Consider the following 18,775-nt stretch of genomic DNA (forward strand, 5'->3'; position numbering starts at 1 on the left):
AATAAAGTAAAATAAAATCTTTAGGGTGCCTGGATGGCTCAGTCAGTTAAGTTGGGTTTTTTTAAGTTAAAAAAAATTTTTAAAAAATCTTTAAACAAGACAGAACTCCGTAATATTTTCTCTTATTAAATTAGCAAAAATAAAACTAAGTGATGAAACCCCCTGTTAATGAGATTGTAAGACTCAATGTCTTACAGATTGTAAGATTTCTGATTAGAATGTGAATTTGTACAATACTAATGGAAAACAATTTTTTTTTTAAGTTTATTTATTTATTTTGAGAGAGACCGAGATAGCGCAAGTGGGGGAGGGGCAGAGAGAGGGAGAGAGAGAATCCCAAACAGGCTCTGCACTGTCAGCATGGAGCCTGACATGGGGTTTGAACTTACCAGAAACCATGAGATAATGACTTAAGCCAAAACTAAAAGTTGGACGCTTAAACCACTGAGCCACCCAGGCAACCCCAAAACAATTTTTTAATATATAATTAACCTTAGATATTTTCATATTTTTAAATTCAATAACATCAGAAATTTATCATAATAAATTAATTCTAAATACATAAAATACTGTATATGCAAATATTTTATAGCAGTATTATTTATGCTTGTGCACACATGCATTCTCTCTCAAAATAAATAATCTTTAAAAAAAAGAGTCTCTTATGGTTTGCTTTCTTCTCTCTCTCCTTTTTCCACCCTTCCTGTATGTTCATCTGTTTTGTTTCTTAAATTCCATATATGTATTTAAGTCATATGATATTTGTCTTTCTCTGACTGACTTATTTCACATAGCATAATACACTCTAGCTCCATCCATGTCATCACAAATGGCAGGGTTTCATTCTTTTTGATGGCTGAATAATATTTCATGGTATATATATGCCACATCTTCTTTATCCATTCATCAGTTGATGAACATTTGGGCTTTTCCCATAGTTTGGCTATTGTTGACAATGCTGCTTTAAACTTCTGGGTACATGTACCCCTTTGAATCTGTATTTTTGTATTCTTTGGGTAAATACCCAGTCACGCAAATTGCTGTGTCATAGGGTAATTCTATTTTTAACTTTTTGAGGACCCTCCATAGTGTTTTCCAGAGTGGCTGCACCAGTTTGCATTCTCACCAACAGTGTAAGAGGGTTCCCCTCTGCATCCTTGCCAACATCTGTTGCTTCCTGTGTTGTTCATTTCAGCCATTCTGACAGGTGTGAGGTGGTATTTCATTGTGGTTTTGATTTGTATTTCCCTGAGCATTTTTTCATGTGCCTGTTAGCCATCTGTATGTCTTTTTTGGGAAAATGTCTATTCATGTATTCTTCCCATTTTTTTAACTAGATTATTTGTATTTTGGGTGTTGAGTTTGATGAATTCTTTATAGATTTTGGATACTAACCCTTTATCAGATATGTCATTTGCAAATATCTTCTCCCATCCATAGGCTGCCTTTTAGTTTTGCTGATTGTTTCCTTCTCTGTGCAGTGAATTCTTCTGCATGTTGCTGTCCAGTTTCCCCAGCACCATTTGTGAAAGAGACTGTCTTTTTTCCACTGGATATTCTTTCCTACTTTGTCAAAGATTAGTTGGCCATATAGTTGCAGGCCCATTTCTGGGTTTTCTATTCTGTTCCACTAATCTATGTGTCTGTTTTTGTGCCTGTACCATACTGTCTTGATGACTACAGCTTTGTAATATAGCTTGACATCAGGAATTGTGATGTCTCCAGTTTTGCTTTTATTTTTCAGGATTGCTTTGGCTATTTGGGGTCTTTTGTGGTTCCGTACACATTTAAGTATTGTTTGTTCTAACTCTGTGAAAAATGCTATTGGTATTTTCATAGGGATTGCATTAAATATGTACATTGCTTTGGGTAGTACAGACATTTTAACAATGTTTGTTCTTCCAATCCATGAGCATGGAATGCTTTTCCATTTCTTTGTGTCTTCTTCAATTTCTTCCATAAGCGTTCTATAGTTTTCAGAGTACAGATTGTTTACCTCTTTGATTAGTTTTGTTCCTAGATATCTAATTGTTTTTGGCGCAATTGCAAATAGGATCGATTCCTTGATTTCTTTTTCTGCTGCTTCATTATTGGTGTATAGAAATGCAACAGAATTTCTGTATGTTGATTTTATATCCTGTGACTTTGATGAGTTCATGTATTAGTTCTACCAATTTTTTGGTGTAGTCTTTTGGGTTTTCTACATAGAGTATCATGTTGGCTACAAATCGTTTGACTTCTTTCTTGCTGATTTGGATACCTTTTATTTCTTTTTGTTGTCTGATTTCTGAGGCTAAGACTTCCAGTAGTATGTTAAATAGTAATGGTGAGAGTAGACATCCCTGTCTTGCTCCAGACTATAGAGGAAAAGCTCTCAGCTTTTCCCTACTGAGGATGATATTAGTTGTGGGTTTTTCATATATGGCTTTAAAAATGTTGAGGTATATTCAATGATTTTTTTAAAAGTAAGCTCTATGATGGGGTGCCTGGGTAGCTCAGTCGGTTGGGTGTCGGACTTTGGCTCAGGTCATGATCTTGTGGTCTGTGAGTTTGAGCCCCATGTTGGGCTCTGTGCTGACAGCTCAGAGCCTGGAACCTGCTTCCAATCCTGTGAGTCCCTCTCTCTCTGCTCCACCCCCACTCACGCTCTGGCTCTCTCTCTCTCAAAAATAAATAAACATTTAAAAAATTTTAAAAAAAGTAAGCTTTATGTCCAATGTGGGGCTTGAACTCATGACTCTGAGATTAAAAGTCTCATGCTTGGGGCGCCTGGGTGGCTCAGTCAGTTAAGTGTCCGACTTCAGCTCAGGTCACGATCTCACAGTCTGTGAGTTCGAGCCCCACGTCAGGCTCTGTGCTGACAGCTCAGAGCCTGGAACCTGCTTCAGATTCTGTGTCTCCGTCTCTCTCTGCCCCTTCCCCGCTCATGCTCTGTCTCTCTCTGTCTCAATGTTTTTTATGTTTTTTAAATAAAAACATAAAAAAAAAAAAGTCGCATGCTTTACCAACTGAGCCAACCAGGTGCCCCTTAATTTTTTATTTTTAATTAAAAAAACATAAAAGGATAAAATGAAAAATTAGTCAATATTAGATATAAAAGTTTATTGATGAGAAACCATACTTTCCTGCAAAGATTAGGAACAAGGCAAGGATGTCTACTCTCAACACTTCTATCCAACATCATACTAGGAGTCCTAGCTAATGCAATAAGACAAGAAGTGGAGAGAAAAAGTATAAAAATCGGGAAGTAAAAAATAAAAGTCTCTGTTCATAAGTGATGATTATTGTCTATATAGAAAATCCCAAAGAACCAATCCTGGAAATAGGAAGCAACTATAGCAAGGTCGCAGAATATAAGTGTATATATATACATATATATATGTATATATGTATATATATACACTTATATATATATACAATATATATATTTAAACTTAATATATATATATATTTAAACTTAATATATATATATTTAAACTTTATGTTATTTGTTTTTTAAAGTTTTATTTTCATTCTAGTTAGTTAACATACAGTGTTATATTAGTTTCAGGTGTAGAATGTAGTAATTCAACAGTTTCATACATCACTCTGTGTTCATCACAACAAGTACTCCTTAATCCCCATCACCTATTTAACCCATCCCTTCACTCACCTCCCTTCTGGTAACCATCAGATTGTTCTCTATAATTGAGTAGAGGTTAATATCTAAAAGTCAATTGCTTTATTATTTACCGGAAGTGAACAATTGGAATTTGAAATTAAAAAGACAATACTACTGGGGCACCTGGGAGGCTCAGTTGGTCACATGTCTGACTTTGGCTCAGGTCATAATCTCACAGTTCATGGGTTTGAGCCCTGCATTGGGCTCTGTGCTGACAGTTCAGAGCCTGGAGCCTGCTTCGGATTCTGTATCTCCTTCTCTCTCTGTCCCTCCCCTGCTTGCGCTCTGTCTCTCTCCCTCTCAAAAATACACATAAAAAGTTAAAAAAAGAAAACGCAAAAATAAAAAATACTATTTACGTTAGTACCAAAAAAATTACATACTTAGATAAATCTAACAAAATATGTACAAGATCTATATGAGGAAAACTATAAAACTCTGATGAAAGACATAAAAGAAAATCTGAATAAATGGAGAAATATTCCATATACATGGACAGGAAAATTAAATGTTATCAGGATGTGAGTTCTCTGTAATGTGATCTATAGATTCAATGTAATCCCGATAAAAATCTCAGCTAGTTATTTTCTAGATATTGAGAAATTGATTCTAAGTTTTATATGGAAAGGCAAAAGACCCAGAAAAGCCAACATGGTATTGAAGGACTGATAATCTAAGGACTGAAGTTACCTGACCTCAAGACTGTAAAGCTACTATAGTCAAGACAGTGTGGTATTGGCAAAAGAGCAGACACATAGAACAACAGAACAGACTAGAAAGCCCAGAAGTGCACCTGCATAAATATACTCAATTGATCTTTGACAAAGGAGCAAAGGCAATTCAATGGAGAAAAGATAGCCTTTCCAACAAATGGTGCTGGAACAATTGGACATTCACATTCAAAATTCACACTCACATGGAACAGACTATATACACTACACAAAAATTAACTTAAGGTGAATCATAGACCTAAGCTCATAGTGGATCATAAAATGCAAAACTATGAAACTCCAGAAGACAGCATAGAAGAAAATCTAGGAGACCTTGGGTTTGGGGATGACGTCTTAGATACAACACCAAAAGCTCAACCCAAAAAAAGAAGAAAAAAAAATGGTACATTGGACATAATTAAAAAAAATTCTAGGGGTGCCTGGGTGGCTCAGTCGGTTGGGCGGCCGACTTCGGCTCAGGTCATGATCTCGCGGTCCGTGAGTTCGAGCCCCGCGTCGGGCTCTGTGCTGACAGCTCAGAGCCTGGAGCCTGTTTCAGATTCTGTGTCTCCCTCTCGCTGACCCTCCCCTGTTCATGCTCTGTCTCTCTCTGTCTCAAAAATAAATAAAAAAACGTTAAAAAAATTTTTTTTTTAAAAATTAAAAAAAAAAATTCTGCCTTGCAAAAGACTATTAAGAGAATGAAAAAACAAGCCACAGACTAGGAGAAAATACCTGCAAAACAGATACATATCAGCTAAAGGATTGGTATCTACGATGTACAAAGAACTCTTAAAACTCGAGAACAACAACAGAGGTGTTTGGGTGGCTCAGTCAGTTAAGCATCCAATTTTGGCTCAGGTCATGATCTCGCAGTTGGTGAGTTCGAGCCTGGTGTTGGACTCAGGGCCTGGAGCCTGTTTTGTATTCTGTGTCTCCCTGTCTCTTGGCCTCTCCCCCACTGACACTCTGTTTCTCTTTCTCTCAAAAATAAATAAACATTAAAAAATATTAAAACAACAACAACAACAACAACAACAAAGCAATTAGAAAATAGGCAACATATCTGAACAAACACCTCAGCAAAGAGGATAGAAGCATTTGAAAAGATACTCTACATCATATATCATTAGGAAATTGCAAATTAAAACAACAATGATACACTATTACGTACCTATTAGAATGGTCAAAATCCAAAACACTGACAACACCAAATGCTGGTAAGGATGTGAGCAACAGGCACTCTTATTTATTGTTGGTGGGAATGCAAAATGTTACACACACTTTGGAAGAGAGGTTGCAAGTGTCTTATAAAATTGCTTATCAGTTTCTTACAAAACATACTCTTACCACACTGTCTAGCAATTACAACCTGTGGTATTTCCCCAAATGAGTTAAAAACTTGTGTCCTTACAAAAATCTGAACATAAATGTTTGTAGCTCCTTTATTCATGATTGACAAAACTAGGAAGCAACCAACATGTCCTTTAATAGGTGAATAACTAAACAAAAATGTGATACAGCCATACAATGAAATATTATTTAGCAATAAAAAAGAAGTGACCTATCAAGCCAGGAAAAGACATGGAGAAGACTTAAATGCATATTACTAAACGAAAGAAGACAATCTGAAATGGCTACATGCTGTATGATTCCAACTATATGACAATCTGGAGACAGTAAAAGGGAAGCTATAAGATTAGTGGTACTGGGTTGAGGGAAGATGAATAAGTGAACCACAAGGTGTTTTTAGGGCAATGAAACTATTATTCTGTAATAACCCGGAGATCAAGACCTGAACTAAGATCAAGAGTCGGAACCTTAACTGACTGAGCCACCCAGGCCCCCCATGTTATTGGAATTTAGATTTCATTTTGAAAGAGATAAGCAGCCATTGAAAATCTGTTAAGCAAGTATATAAGTTAGGATAATACTGTACAAATAGACTCCAAAATACAAAGTCAAGGCCTAAATAGAAGGTCATTTGTCACACATTTGTCTGATGAAGGAGTTCCCAGTTTTTAGGTGGCTCATCTCCACAGTGATTGACAGATTTAGGGTGCTTATGTCTGTAGTTCTGCAACCCCCTAAGGCCTCACAGGAGTCTCACCCCCCTGCACTCAGCATTTGGAGAGGAAATCCGCTGAAAGCTTTGGCCTGGAAGTAAGGTACATAATTCCAGAAATGTCTTCAAGGTGCATCCATGTTGTGGCATCTGTCAGAATTTAATTCCTTTTGAAGGCTGAATAATATTTCATAATGTGTATATACCGTATTTTGTTTATCCATTTATCCATTTGTTTATCCATTTATTCTACCTTTTGGCTAACACAAATAATGCTGCTATGAAGGAGTCCCCTGCTTTCACTTCTTTGGAGTATATACCCAAAAGTGAAACTGCTGGATCATATGGTAATTCTATGTTTAATTTTTTGAGGAATTGCCACACCATTTTCCACAATCTCAATTTTTGTTGTGCATCAGAATCACTTCTTGAGCTTTAAAAAATACACACGCTCAGTCTCCACCTCTGGAGACTGATTAGTAGATCTGAGGAGACACCTGACTTCTGTTTCTGTTTAGAATTCATGGTTTAAAAATACTAGAAACAAATTATTAAGAGGTGGTTTTTAAAAAAATCTTTATTTACTTTAAAAATTCAAGCATAATTAACCTACGGGGTTATATTAGTTTCAGGAGTACAATAGAATGATTCAACAATTCTATACCTTACTCAGTGCTCATCATGATAAGTGCAGTCTGAATCCCCTTCACGTATTTCACACCCCCCCCCCCGCCCCCGCAACCTTCCTTCTGGCAACCACCAGTTTGTTCTCTACTGTTAAGAGTCTGGTTTTTCATTTGTCTCTTTTTTCCTTTGCTCATTTGTTTTGCTTCTTTGATTCCACATATGATAGGAATCATATGGTATTTGTTTTGCTCTGAGTTATTTCATTAGCAGTTTACCCGCTGGATCCATTCAAGTCATTGCAAGTGCAGTATCTCATTCTTTTTCTTTTTTCTTTTTAATTTTTTAAGTCATTCTTTTTTTATGGCTGAGCAATATTCCAGTGTGTGTGTGTGTGTGTGTGTGTGTGTGTGTGTACCACATCTTCTTTATCCATTCATCTATAGATAGACACTTGGGATGCTCCCATATTTTGGCTATTATAAATAATGCTGCAATAAACATAGGGGTGCATATATCTTTTAAAATTAGTGTTTATTTTTTAATTTTAGAGACAGATAGTGTGAGCGGAGGAGTGGGGCAGAAGGAGAGAGAGAGAGAATCTTAAGCAGGCTCCACGCTCATCTTGGAGCCCGATGCGAGACTTGATCCCTAGACCCTGGGATCATGACCTGAGATGAAATCAAGAGTCAGACGCTCAGCTGACTGAGCCACCTAGGCGCCGTTTGAATTAGTGTTTTGTATTTTGTATTTGTGTTTTTGTATACTTTTCCAGCAGTAGTGGAATTTCTGGATCACATGGTAATTCTGTTTTTAACTTTTTGAGAAACTTCATGCTGTTTTCTGCAGTGGCTGTAGCAGTGTACATTCCCACCAACAGTGCATGAGCTTTCCTTTTTCTCCACATCCTCACCAACACTTGTTGTTTCTTGTGTTTTTGATTTCAGCCATTCTGACAGTTATGAAGTGATATTTCATTGTGTCTTTGATTTGCATTTCCCTGATGATGAGTGATGTTGAGCATCTTTCCATGTCTGTTGGCCATGTCTATTTCTTCTTTGGAAAATGTCTGTTCACGTCTTCTGCCCATTTTGGTTGAATTATTTGGTTTTTTTTGGTGATGGGTTATATAAGTTCTTTATATATTTTGGATATTATTAAGAGATGGTTTTAAAAGAGTAAAAATAAGAGAATATTGAGCAAAATGTTGAGGTTCCCCTAGTTAACATTTAGAGTATATCCTTATACACACACACACACACACACACACCCACACTCCACACAAATTTTGCATACTTTTAAAAAACATAAATGTAATCACACACCATACAGTGTTCTACAACATGCTTTATTCTCTTAATAATATTGTGAAGATCTTTCAATGTCAGTGTACGAATGTTAAATTCAATCTTCCTAAATAGATGCCTGTGACAACAGTTGTAGTTTCCAAATGTAACCTTAAAGCCAAAAGTCTAGTGATGGTGTCTTGCTTCATTTCTTCGGCCCCTGCCCCTCCAACATATAAAGTACCAAATTAATTCCCTGCTAAAACAACAACAACAACAACAACAACAACAACAACACCCTTTTCTGGAAGAAATATCTGGAATGATTTCTGTTTCCTATACTGAAGTGCAACACACACAATGTTACTCTTTGCGATTATGTTGGTAGATACTCCATACACAGCTGTTCTATATTTTGAATTGCTAATTATCTGAAATTGAAATCTGTTTTTTTTTTTTCTGCTGATCTCTCACTCATGGTGCTGGTGCTTAGTCACCTTTGACTGTGAGTAGAGACTGTGGTGGTGAGAGGGTGATCCATACAGCTATTGGGGGAAGAGCATTCCAGGTACATCATGAGTAGTGAGTGAAAAGTCCTTGAAACAGAATTGTCTGGAACCTTCAAGAAATAATGAAGAGCTGTGGCTGAAGTGGAATGATTGCAAATAGGAGGCGGTAAGTACAGAGGTAATGGCACCACATGGTGCAGGGGAATAGAGAGGAATTTGTTTTATATTCTTACTGAAAAGAGGAGCACTGGAAAGCTTTCAGCTCAGAGTGACATGATCTAACATACACCTGAAAAGAATCTCTCTGGATCCTGTGTTCAGACTGTACTGTAGGTGGAACAAAAGTAGAATCAGGGCGATCAGTCAAGAGATGACAACCAGGGGAGATGAGACGGTGGCTTAGACCTGCATGGTAGTGGTAGATGTAATGAGATTTGGTGGGTTCTGGTTATATTTTGAAGGTAGAGCCAATAGAATTTACAGATGGCTTGAATGTGTGTGTGGGTGATGTGTTGGGGAGAGGAGAGATAGGAAGAGAGAAAGAGAAAGAGAGAGGGAGGGGGAGAGAGAGAGAGAGAGAGAGAGAGAGAGAGAGAGAGAGAGTCTTAAGCAGGCTCCACGCTCAGCATGGAGCCCAAGGAAGGGCTTGGTTCCATGACCCTGGGAAATCAAGAGTCGGCTGCTCAACTGACTGAGCTACCCAGGTGCCCCTATCTTCAATTTTTTTCAAGCAAAGAATCCTTCTTAAAATTTCATTAAGCTTAAAAATTTTTTCATTAAGCTTCACAGCCATGTTATATATTATTCAGACATAAACATTTTTCTGATTTCATTGCTCATAACTATTTCTTTCATCCCAAGTCTAGTAAACATCTCAGACATAACATGCTCCCAAACAAATTCTTGTTCCCTACCTCCAATCCCATTTGTTCAACCACAAGCATCCATCATTGCAAAAACAGTAGAGCTCACACATATCCTTCACTCAGTTTTGCTTCATGTTAACTTACATAATCATTTACAATGATCAAAACCAGGATACTATGCTATGCTACTATTTACTAAAGTATGGACCTTATTCAAATTTTACCCATTTTCCTTCTAATGTCTAATGTTTCCTTTTTCTGTCCAGGATCACACATTGCATTTAGTTACTATGCAGTTTTAGTTCTCTCCAATCTGTGACAGTTCCTCAATCTTCCCTTGTCTTTCATGACCTTGACACTGTTGATGAATCCTGGTCAGTTTCTCAATTTTGGTTTGTCTGATGTGCTCTCATGATCAGATTTAGATTATGCACACATGGTAGAAGGGAAAGCAGTGAAAGTCAACTACAGTAGTGAATTTCTTTTTTCTTTTTTATAGTACTGAGAGTACTGAGTTTCAACATACAGTAATGTTAAGTTTTGCAAATCCCACTGAAACTAAACATTTTCTAAAAAATGTCTAGGGAATCCGAGCTATTAGTGATCTACTGTATCTACTTTACCAGTTACAATGCTTACCACATCCCAGAGCTAATGATAATATTTATATAAAGACATCAAACCAGGTATAATATTAAAAATTTTTTTTAATGTTTATTTTTGAGAGAGAGAGAGAGAGAGAGAGAGAGAGAGAGAGACATTGAGACAGAGCATTAGCAGGGGAGGTGCAGAGAGAGAGGGAGACACAGAATCCAAAGCAGGCTCCAGGCTCTGAGCTGTCAGCACAGAGCCTGAGGTGGGGCTCAAACCCACGAATCAAACCGTGAGATCATGACCTGAGCCAAAGTTGAAGTTGGACGCTTAGCTGACTTAGCCACCCAGGTGCCCCTCCAGGTGTAATAGTTTTAAATGGAGAGCCCGAAGCGCTTGACCTTATTTGTCTCAAAGCAAAGAGTAGCTCTTTCTATAGCAACTAGCAGTTTAAATGGGTATGTTAAAAAGTATTGCTTATGTCTGTTTTGTGGCAATGGATTAGACTTTATTTGAGTAAGATTTTTGCTGTATATTTTATGGAAGATATGAATTTATTGGAATTCCTTTCTCATGTGTCTTTTCTATTCGGACTTGTGTTCATTTACGAGAATTTTTTTCCTTCTCATATACACTACTCTGTATAAACAGTGATTATATTCAATACTACTTAAATTGCATGTCAAGAGGGGCACCTGTGTGGTTCAGTTGGTTAAGCCTTCAACTTTGGCTCCGGTCATGATCTCACAGTTCATGAGTTCGAGCCCCATGTCGGGCTCTGTGCTGACAGCTCAGAGCCTGAAGCCTGCTTCAGATTCTGTGTCTCCCTCTCTCTCTGCCCCTCCCCCGTTCATGCTCTGTCTCTTTCTCAAAAAATAAACATTAACAAAATTAAATTGTATGTCAAGAAAGATGATCTATGAGGTTTCCAAGGAAATTCAAAATATTCTTTATCACAAACATTGTTGGAATATGAATGAGGCTTCTGGGTATATATTATGAAAACTCAGATTCTCAAGAGTCTTAAAGGCGAATAATATCCAGGTATAAGGTCATCCTTAATTTTCAAATAACTGATGGTAGTTTCCTTTATTTGCTATACTTCACATTATTTCTATGAAACAACAAAAAACAAAAATCCTGGAATTACTTTGATTTGTAGGGTTTGGAGAATGAAAGATTATCCTAATCATAAAATCTGTTATCACTGGGGCACCTGGGTGGCTCAGTTGGTTAAGCGTCTGACTTCAGTTCAGGTGATGATCTCAGTTTGTGGATTTGAGCCCTCTGTCAGGCTCTGTGCTGGCAGCTCAGAGCCTGGAGCATGCTTGTTTCTGTGTGTGTGTCTCTCTCTCTGCCCCTCCCCTGTTCATGCTCTGTCTCTCTCAAAAATAATAAGCATTGAAAAAAAATAAAAAATCTATTATCACTAAAGGGGCACCTGGGTGGCTCAGTTGGTTAAGTGTCCGACATCAGCTTAGGTCATGATCTCATGACTTGTGAGTTCAAGCCCCACATCACACTCTCTGCTGTCAGTGCAGAGCCTGCTTTGGATCCTCTATCTTCCTCTCTCTCTGACTCTTCTCTGCTCATTCTCTTTCAAAAATAAATAAACATTAAAAAAAATCTATTATCACTACAAAATGCTGTTGGCGTTCTTGTTGCTCTGTCTATAAACACTCTTAAAATTACCAATGAATATTTTAGAAAATTAATCTACAACTTGAGATAGAGTATGTGTATTTGATTGTATGGGTATATTATAGCAGTATTATTTAATCAAATAATATATTTGATTATATTGATATATAATCAAATGTGTATGTCAACAGTAAAGTTATATGATTTTTGTTAAGTTTACTATTTTAAATATAAATGTTTCTTCTCCTAACTTAAGTGAAGATACTGATATACTTGGGAGAAACTTTTTATTATTTACAGTTTATAAAAATTATCAGGCAAGTTTATATAAATTTAGATTACAAAAGTATAATCATATAAGAAGGTTAATTGAATATCATCCAAGAATTAAGATAAATGACATAGAGCTTAATTTCCTAAATTAGAATATATGTGCTATCATGGTGACAGATTATGACTTAATGATTATGCTCATAAACAGATTACAAGGTCAGCATCACTGGCCTGGATCTGCAGTCACCATAAATGCAGAAAAGGATAAGCTACATTCTAATGGACTGTTTTCTATAAGGAATATGTTCCAATAAACCCTGACAAAGCAGGACATGCTAATATTTATCCAGAGGGCAGAAAGTCACATTTGTTGTTGCACAGCGAAAATTCGATTGGTTTCTGTTGACTTATAAAAGTCTATGTGAAAGACAATATAATTATTGTTACTGGGACAGGATTTTAAAGAGGACTGAAAAGGATTTTATTTTATTTTATTTTATTTTTTTTAAATTTTTTTTTTCAACGTTTTTTATTTATTTTTGGGACCAAGAGAGACAGAGCATGAACGGGGGAGGGGCAGAGAGAGAGGGAGACACAGAAACGGATACAGGCTCCAGGCTCCGAGCCATCAGCCCAGAGCCTGACGCGGGGCTCGAACTCACGGACCGCGAGATCGTGACCTGGCTGAAGTCGGACGCTTAACCGACTGCGCCACCCAGGCGCCCCTGAAAAGGATTTTAAAGAGACTTCAAGTAAAGAGTTATTTCCATAATATAGATAAGTTAACTAACGCAGTTGTATTAACACTGAAAATTTACATTGAACAGTTGTTTTCTACTTACACATGGTAGTAGTTAGATTATAAAGGATGACCAAAATTCAAATTATGTACTTTTTAGCTAATGCCAAGCTTTTAGTCATTTTAGGAGGACAATGATTTAACTCTCTGTATATGTTATGGAAAGACAGCCAATTATTATATGCATAATCCAACTATTCACAAGTTTAGATACGTACCAATAAAGATGTTAATGTCAATATTCTAACTTCTGTGGTAAAGGGTTCTTCAATGAATGGAAATAATTCTTCCATTAGAGATATATCCCTAAGTTGGGGAGGGAAGGAGATCCTTGACTTTCACACAAAATTGGCTTTGTTGACAAACTTTCCCGGAAACCCTTTCTTTTAAGGATGAACAAGGCCAGTGAGCATTGGGTAATCAGATCCAATATATAATATATCCCTTAAAGATATGTCTTCTCTGTGTTAGGTCTCAAATGATTATTTAAAAGTCTTTAAAAATATTTTAGGCTTTTAATAGATGCCCTTAATTCTGGAAACTGCACTGCTTATCCAATCGCTGTATTATCTGTTACCAATGCCATTCTGGAATGAATTATTAGTCTTATTTATTCATCAGCTGGTTTGAGAAATAGTTACACAAAGAAGATCTGAACTAGTAACTAAAGACAGCATGAGGAAAAACCTTTGATGGAAGTACTTTTTTTTTTAATGTTTATTTATTTTTGAGAGACAGAGAGAGACAGAATGTGAGTGGGGGAGGGACTGAGAGAGCGAGAAAGACACAGAATCTGAAGAGGCTCCAGACTCTGGGCTGTCAGCACAGAGCCCGACACGGGGCTCAAACTCACAAGCCGTGAGATCATGACTTGAGCCGAAGTCAGATGCTCAACCGACTGAGCCACCCAGGCACCCCTATATTTGGTAATCTTTTTGGCACTCTTTAGATTTCTCTTCCATGGAAAACAAATGGGTATCATATTTTGCCCTAAAACACATAGTAATCTTTTTCTTTTTCTTTTTTGTCATAAAATACCAAGTGTAAGAATGATGGGACCATAGTAATCTCATGGCTTAAAATCTTATAAAGCCTTCCCATTACACTTAGAATAAAATTAAAAGTTTTTGCTGGAGCCTAAGGTTCTAGAGGATCTCTCCTTTTACCTCTGCCCAAATTAATGTCTTATCACTTCCACTGAATTCTGCACCAGTCATAAAACTGGCTTTCTGGTTATTCTCTGGATGTGTTTAACTTACAATCATATTACGGCCTTTATGCTCGCCCCTTCTCAACATCCACATCCCAGCTCAATGTCTCCTTCTTAGATCACTTATTTACAATACTTCCACACCCTCCTCCCCAGGTACCCTCTATCTCATAAGCCTGCTTCATTTTCTGTATAGCACTTACCCTTCTCTGAAAATACAGACTTTATTTTTGTCTACTTATTTATTTTTCTCTTTTCCTCAAAGATATAAACTTCAGGAAAGCTGGGGCTGTCTGTCTTATTTACTGTGGGTTCCCAGCAAGCACATAAAAAAGTGCTGACACACAGTAGATGGTCAATAAGTATCTGTTGAATGATGCATGGGTAAAAACCACCCCAGCAGAGAAAATAAGCATGAATATTCTGTTCATGTTTATTCATGGTTCCGTTTTGGGTTCTTTACAATATTTCTGTTCTGGTTACTTATCATTTCACAACAAACTACCCCAAAAGTTACCACCTTAAAAGAACAATTATTTTATTACACTCACACTACTGTCAGGGAATTTAGGCAAGTTTTGACTAGGTGATTTTTCTGCTCTAATAGTGTTGGTTGGGGTCATTTAGAATTTCACCGGCAGCTGGTATGGTGGGTCCGAGATGGCTTCACTTACAAGCCTGGTACCGAGTGGAGATGGCTGTAATCCTGGGTTCAGCTGGCCCCTTCTCTTGCTTTACATGGGAGCTCAAGGGTCCAGTAGAGCAAGGTAGGAGGTGCTAGTCCTCTTAAAGCTTATGTCTGGAACTGTCAAATCAGACACAGGTTAGCTCAGGTGAGGGGAGCAGTATCAAAGCATATACAGTCATTTTTAATCTGGTACATTTCTGAGGTAGAATATTTCCAAGTAAATGTTCCTAAAGAAAACAATCCAACAAATTCAGTATCTTTCTGGAAGTTACAGGCTTCTGACTTAAGTCTCAGCTAAATTCAGGGAAGGCTTCAAATGCTAAAAAAGAAATACAAAAATTAGAAGTTATATAAAAGATATGTAAAACTTTGAATATATATCTTATTTACTTATTTGCAACACAATGGACATTGTGAATTGGTTTACATCCTCTGAGACTATAAGCAAAATTTGTGATCGCCCTGCTGTGTACATTTTTATGGAGAGCAGGTTCATAGTTTTCATTGATTTTTCAGTTTCTAATGACACCACTCCTCCCCTATCAAGTATTTCCCTAAGCAAAATTATGGAGTGCAAGGGGCGCCTGCATGGCTCAGTCGGCTAAGTGTCCAACTTAGGCTCACGTCACGATCTCATGGTTCGTGAGTTTGAGCCCAGCATTGTGCCCTCTGCTGTCAGCGAGGAGCCTGCTTTGGATGCTCTGTCCTCTCTCTCTGCCCCTCCCCCACTTGTTCTCTCTCTCTCTCTCTTTCTCTCTCTCTCTCTTTCAAAAATAAACATTAAAAAAATTATGGAGTGCATAAGTTCATTTTTATATCTATCTCCCTTGATAATACCTAGCCTTGTGTAACAATAATGGTAATAGCTGACAAAAATATTATTATCTTAAGCCAAGAGTAATGTTCTATAATAACCCTATGAAGTACTACTATCATCCTTATTTTATGCATGAAGAAACTGAGGCATAGTATCTTGCCCATAGCATGTGGTGGGGCTGGGAACCCTACCATACTGGCTGCAGATGGTCTGACGCAACAGGGCTCTCTCTGTTCAGGAGTAAGAGTTTACTCCTTTGTAAATTGGGGAGAATAATAGTAGCTAGTGTCACGGCGGCTATTAGATGAGCTGAACTAGGATAGTCCATAGCTGCATGCCTGGCACATATTACATTGGCATTTGATAAATACAAGCTCTCCACCTTTAACCTCTGTTGTATTCCAGAGGCTTTGCTATCTTTCGTTGTAGAGATATTGGTGTGATAAAATGCAAGACCTGAAGGGGAGGATGGGTGGGTAAAGATCTGAAAGTCTAGGGCCAAACCTGGAGATACTGCTCTCTCCACTAAACTCCTTAGAGTCCCGTGTTTTCTCTTAAAATTGTATGCAAATGTTGCATTCTACTCCACAATTCAGTTGCTTATCTATTAATATGAAACTTGATTACCCCAAAGCTTTTGGGATCATTGTTTTTCTGTGATGCACCTTGTTTATGCCTTGGTCTCACACACACAACTGCTCTGATGAACTTAGTGCAGGTTTGGGAATTTAGACGCCCTAGAGCCTTCTGTGGACCCTTTAGCTTGTTCGGGCCTTATATTTTTCACTTATAAAGTGGAGTGGGTGTTGATGACTAGATGATTTTACCAAAGTCTTTTCTGTTCTGGAATTACACAGTATGAAACTGTCCTTTAGGGGGCCTGGGTGGATCAGTGGGTTAAGCGTCCGACTCTTGATTTCTGCTCAGGTCATTATCTCTGGGTTAGTGAGTTTGAGTCAGTGTTGGGCTCTGCACTGACAGGGTGGAGCCTGCTTGGGATTCTGTCTCATTCTGCCTCTCCCCTGTTCGTGCTTTCTCTATCAAAAATGAACATTTAAAATGGTCTTTTAGCTCGGGTTTTAAAATTGTGGGTTTCCACTTAGCAGGCAGAAACTCCAATTCGGTGGGTCAAACATTAAAAAAAAATCGGGATAACTACTCTCCGGTGAAATTCTTGTTTCAGAATAGATATTAAAATGTAATGTGCAAAACCGACATCTGAAATGTTTATCTTCATCGCTGGTGGTAATTGAAACACCTGAAAGCTGGTGTAAGGCAGTGCACCCTAGAGACGTGTAATTGGGAGAAACCCGGTTTGCCCGCCTTAGTACATCAACCTCGGAAGCTCCATTTGAGGGCTCCCACCAAAAGCCCAAGGCGCAAACCTGCGCGCGGACCCCGGTCGCGTACCTCCTCGCGATGGCAGCGGCCCGCGGGCCTGCGGGGCGTCACCTGGGCCGACGTCGCACCTCCCGCCTCCCGCCTGGGCCAAAGTGAAGCTGCGCGCCTTCTGACGTCATCACCGGGCGCCGCGGCCCCCACCACCTTCCACTTCGCGGGAGAAGTTGTTGGCGCGAATGGATCCCGAGTCCCGGTAACGGATTCCCCAGCCCACCGGCCTGCCCGCCCGCGCCGTAGTCCGTGGGCTGCGATGGTGAGTCCCTGGGGGAGGCTCTGCGGCTCGGGGGCTCGGGAGAGTTTGCAGGCTGGGTGTGGACCGGGCACTTTTGGAATGCAGGGTGGGGGAGGACGGCGGTGCGGGGCTCCGGAGGGGAGCGAAGGCACGGAAGGGGCCAAAAATCTGGCACTCGTCGCACAGCTTTCCTGGGACCGCGGGGTTTCTGCTCTCGGCAGCAGGCTGCGCTCATGCCTTTGGTGCTGCGCCGCAGTTTAACTTTTTTTTACTCTTGGGGGAAGGGAGGAAGGAAGAGAGTAAAGAAGGTGATTTGGGGGCTTGGCGATAAAGTCGTTTTCCTGTTTGGCGTTGCCCGAAACCTCTCTTTGCGTCCTGCTTAAAGCATTGATTTCAAGCCCTCGTTCAAGGCGGAGAAAAATGTAACAAACTTTCCTTTTTTGTAAGTTGTGTTAGGCCTTGAACTTTCGTCATTAATAGCGCCACGAAACGCTCATCACAGAGCCGTTTGAGACCGAAGGCTTAGGGAGGATGCTTTATTTTGTTTAAATGAATTGGTAGAAGCCAAAGGGATAACACGGTTTACCAGGGGGGGAAAAAAACAAACCCTAACAACACTGGAGGTAAAGACAGATACAATATATCTGACAGCTGTCATCGCTTATCACCTGATGTTAAAAATAGTCTTATAAAAACACACCTCTGTATAATTGTGCATAAAGCATATCAATTGAGCGTGAAATGATTATGCAGGTATTAAAACAGACGTTCATGCTGGTATGGAAATAGATACAGATATGTGTTTGAAATATTTAAAGGACAATTTATGATGATTAAGCCAGAATCTACTTCATAATCAGACGTAATTTTTTCAACTATTTTTTACCTTATCACAACACCAGCATCCTGGAGGGAAAATTTTTATGCCACATTGGGAAACCTTGCGGCCCTTAGTGTTTTTTTCTCATAAAAAAGGGATAAAATAATAGCCACCTTGCACCAAATATCAGTGTGTAAGCTGTTTGTTTTATATACCTTTTCTCACTTAAACCTCTCAGCAATCTAGTTTTACGGATGGTGAAGGAGGCTTTTAGAGTTTAAACAGTTTGTCATACAACTAATAAGTGGTTGAACTAGAGTAAGAACCTCGGTTTTTCTGACCACTACATTATACTGCCTCCCTAAAATGATTATAATTACATATTGGACTTAAGGCACTATAGTATTGTGGAAAGTTGATGACATTTGGAGTCTTGAAGGTTAAGAATAAGGCGATAATTTAGTCTTGCTCTGCCATTTGGTAGTTTTGTGGTGGTGGATTTTATTTGGTTTAAGTAAATAGCTTAACTTTAACTTTTTTAAGCTTGTGTTTTTCTTAACTGTAAAAAGGGGCAAAATATAG

General features: G+C 38.5%; 1 protein-coding gene across 2 annotated transcripts in view; it reads left to right on the top strand.

The window, feature by feature from the left end:
• Nucleotides 1–17,156: 17,156 nt before the first annotated feature.
• RFC1 (replication factor C subunit 1) overlaps nt 17,157–18,775 on the top strand; it is an 83,309-nt gene continuing 81,690 nt past the window's right edge. For both annotated transcript variants that reach the window (XM_042936597.1, XM_042936596.1), the window contains exon 1: nt 17,157–17,394. In XM_042936597.1, coding sequence (XP_042792531.1) covers nt 17,392–17,394 — 3 coding nt within the window. In that variant the 5' untranslated portion in view covers nt 17,157–17,391. The remainder of the gene's footprint in view (nt 17,395–18,775) is intronic.

Source organism: Panthera leo, chromosome B1 (genome assembly GCF_018350215.1).
Source record: "Panthera leo isolate Ple1 chromosome B1, P.leo_Ple1_pat1.1, whole genome shotgun sequence".
Classification (NCBI taxonomy): domain Eukaryota; kingdom Metazoa; phylum Chordata; class Mammalia; order Carnivora; family Felidae; genus Panthera; species Panthera leo.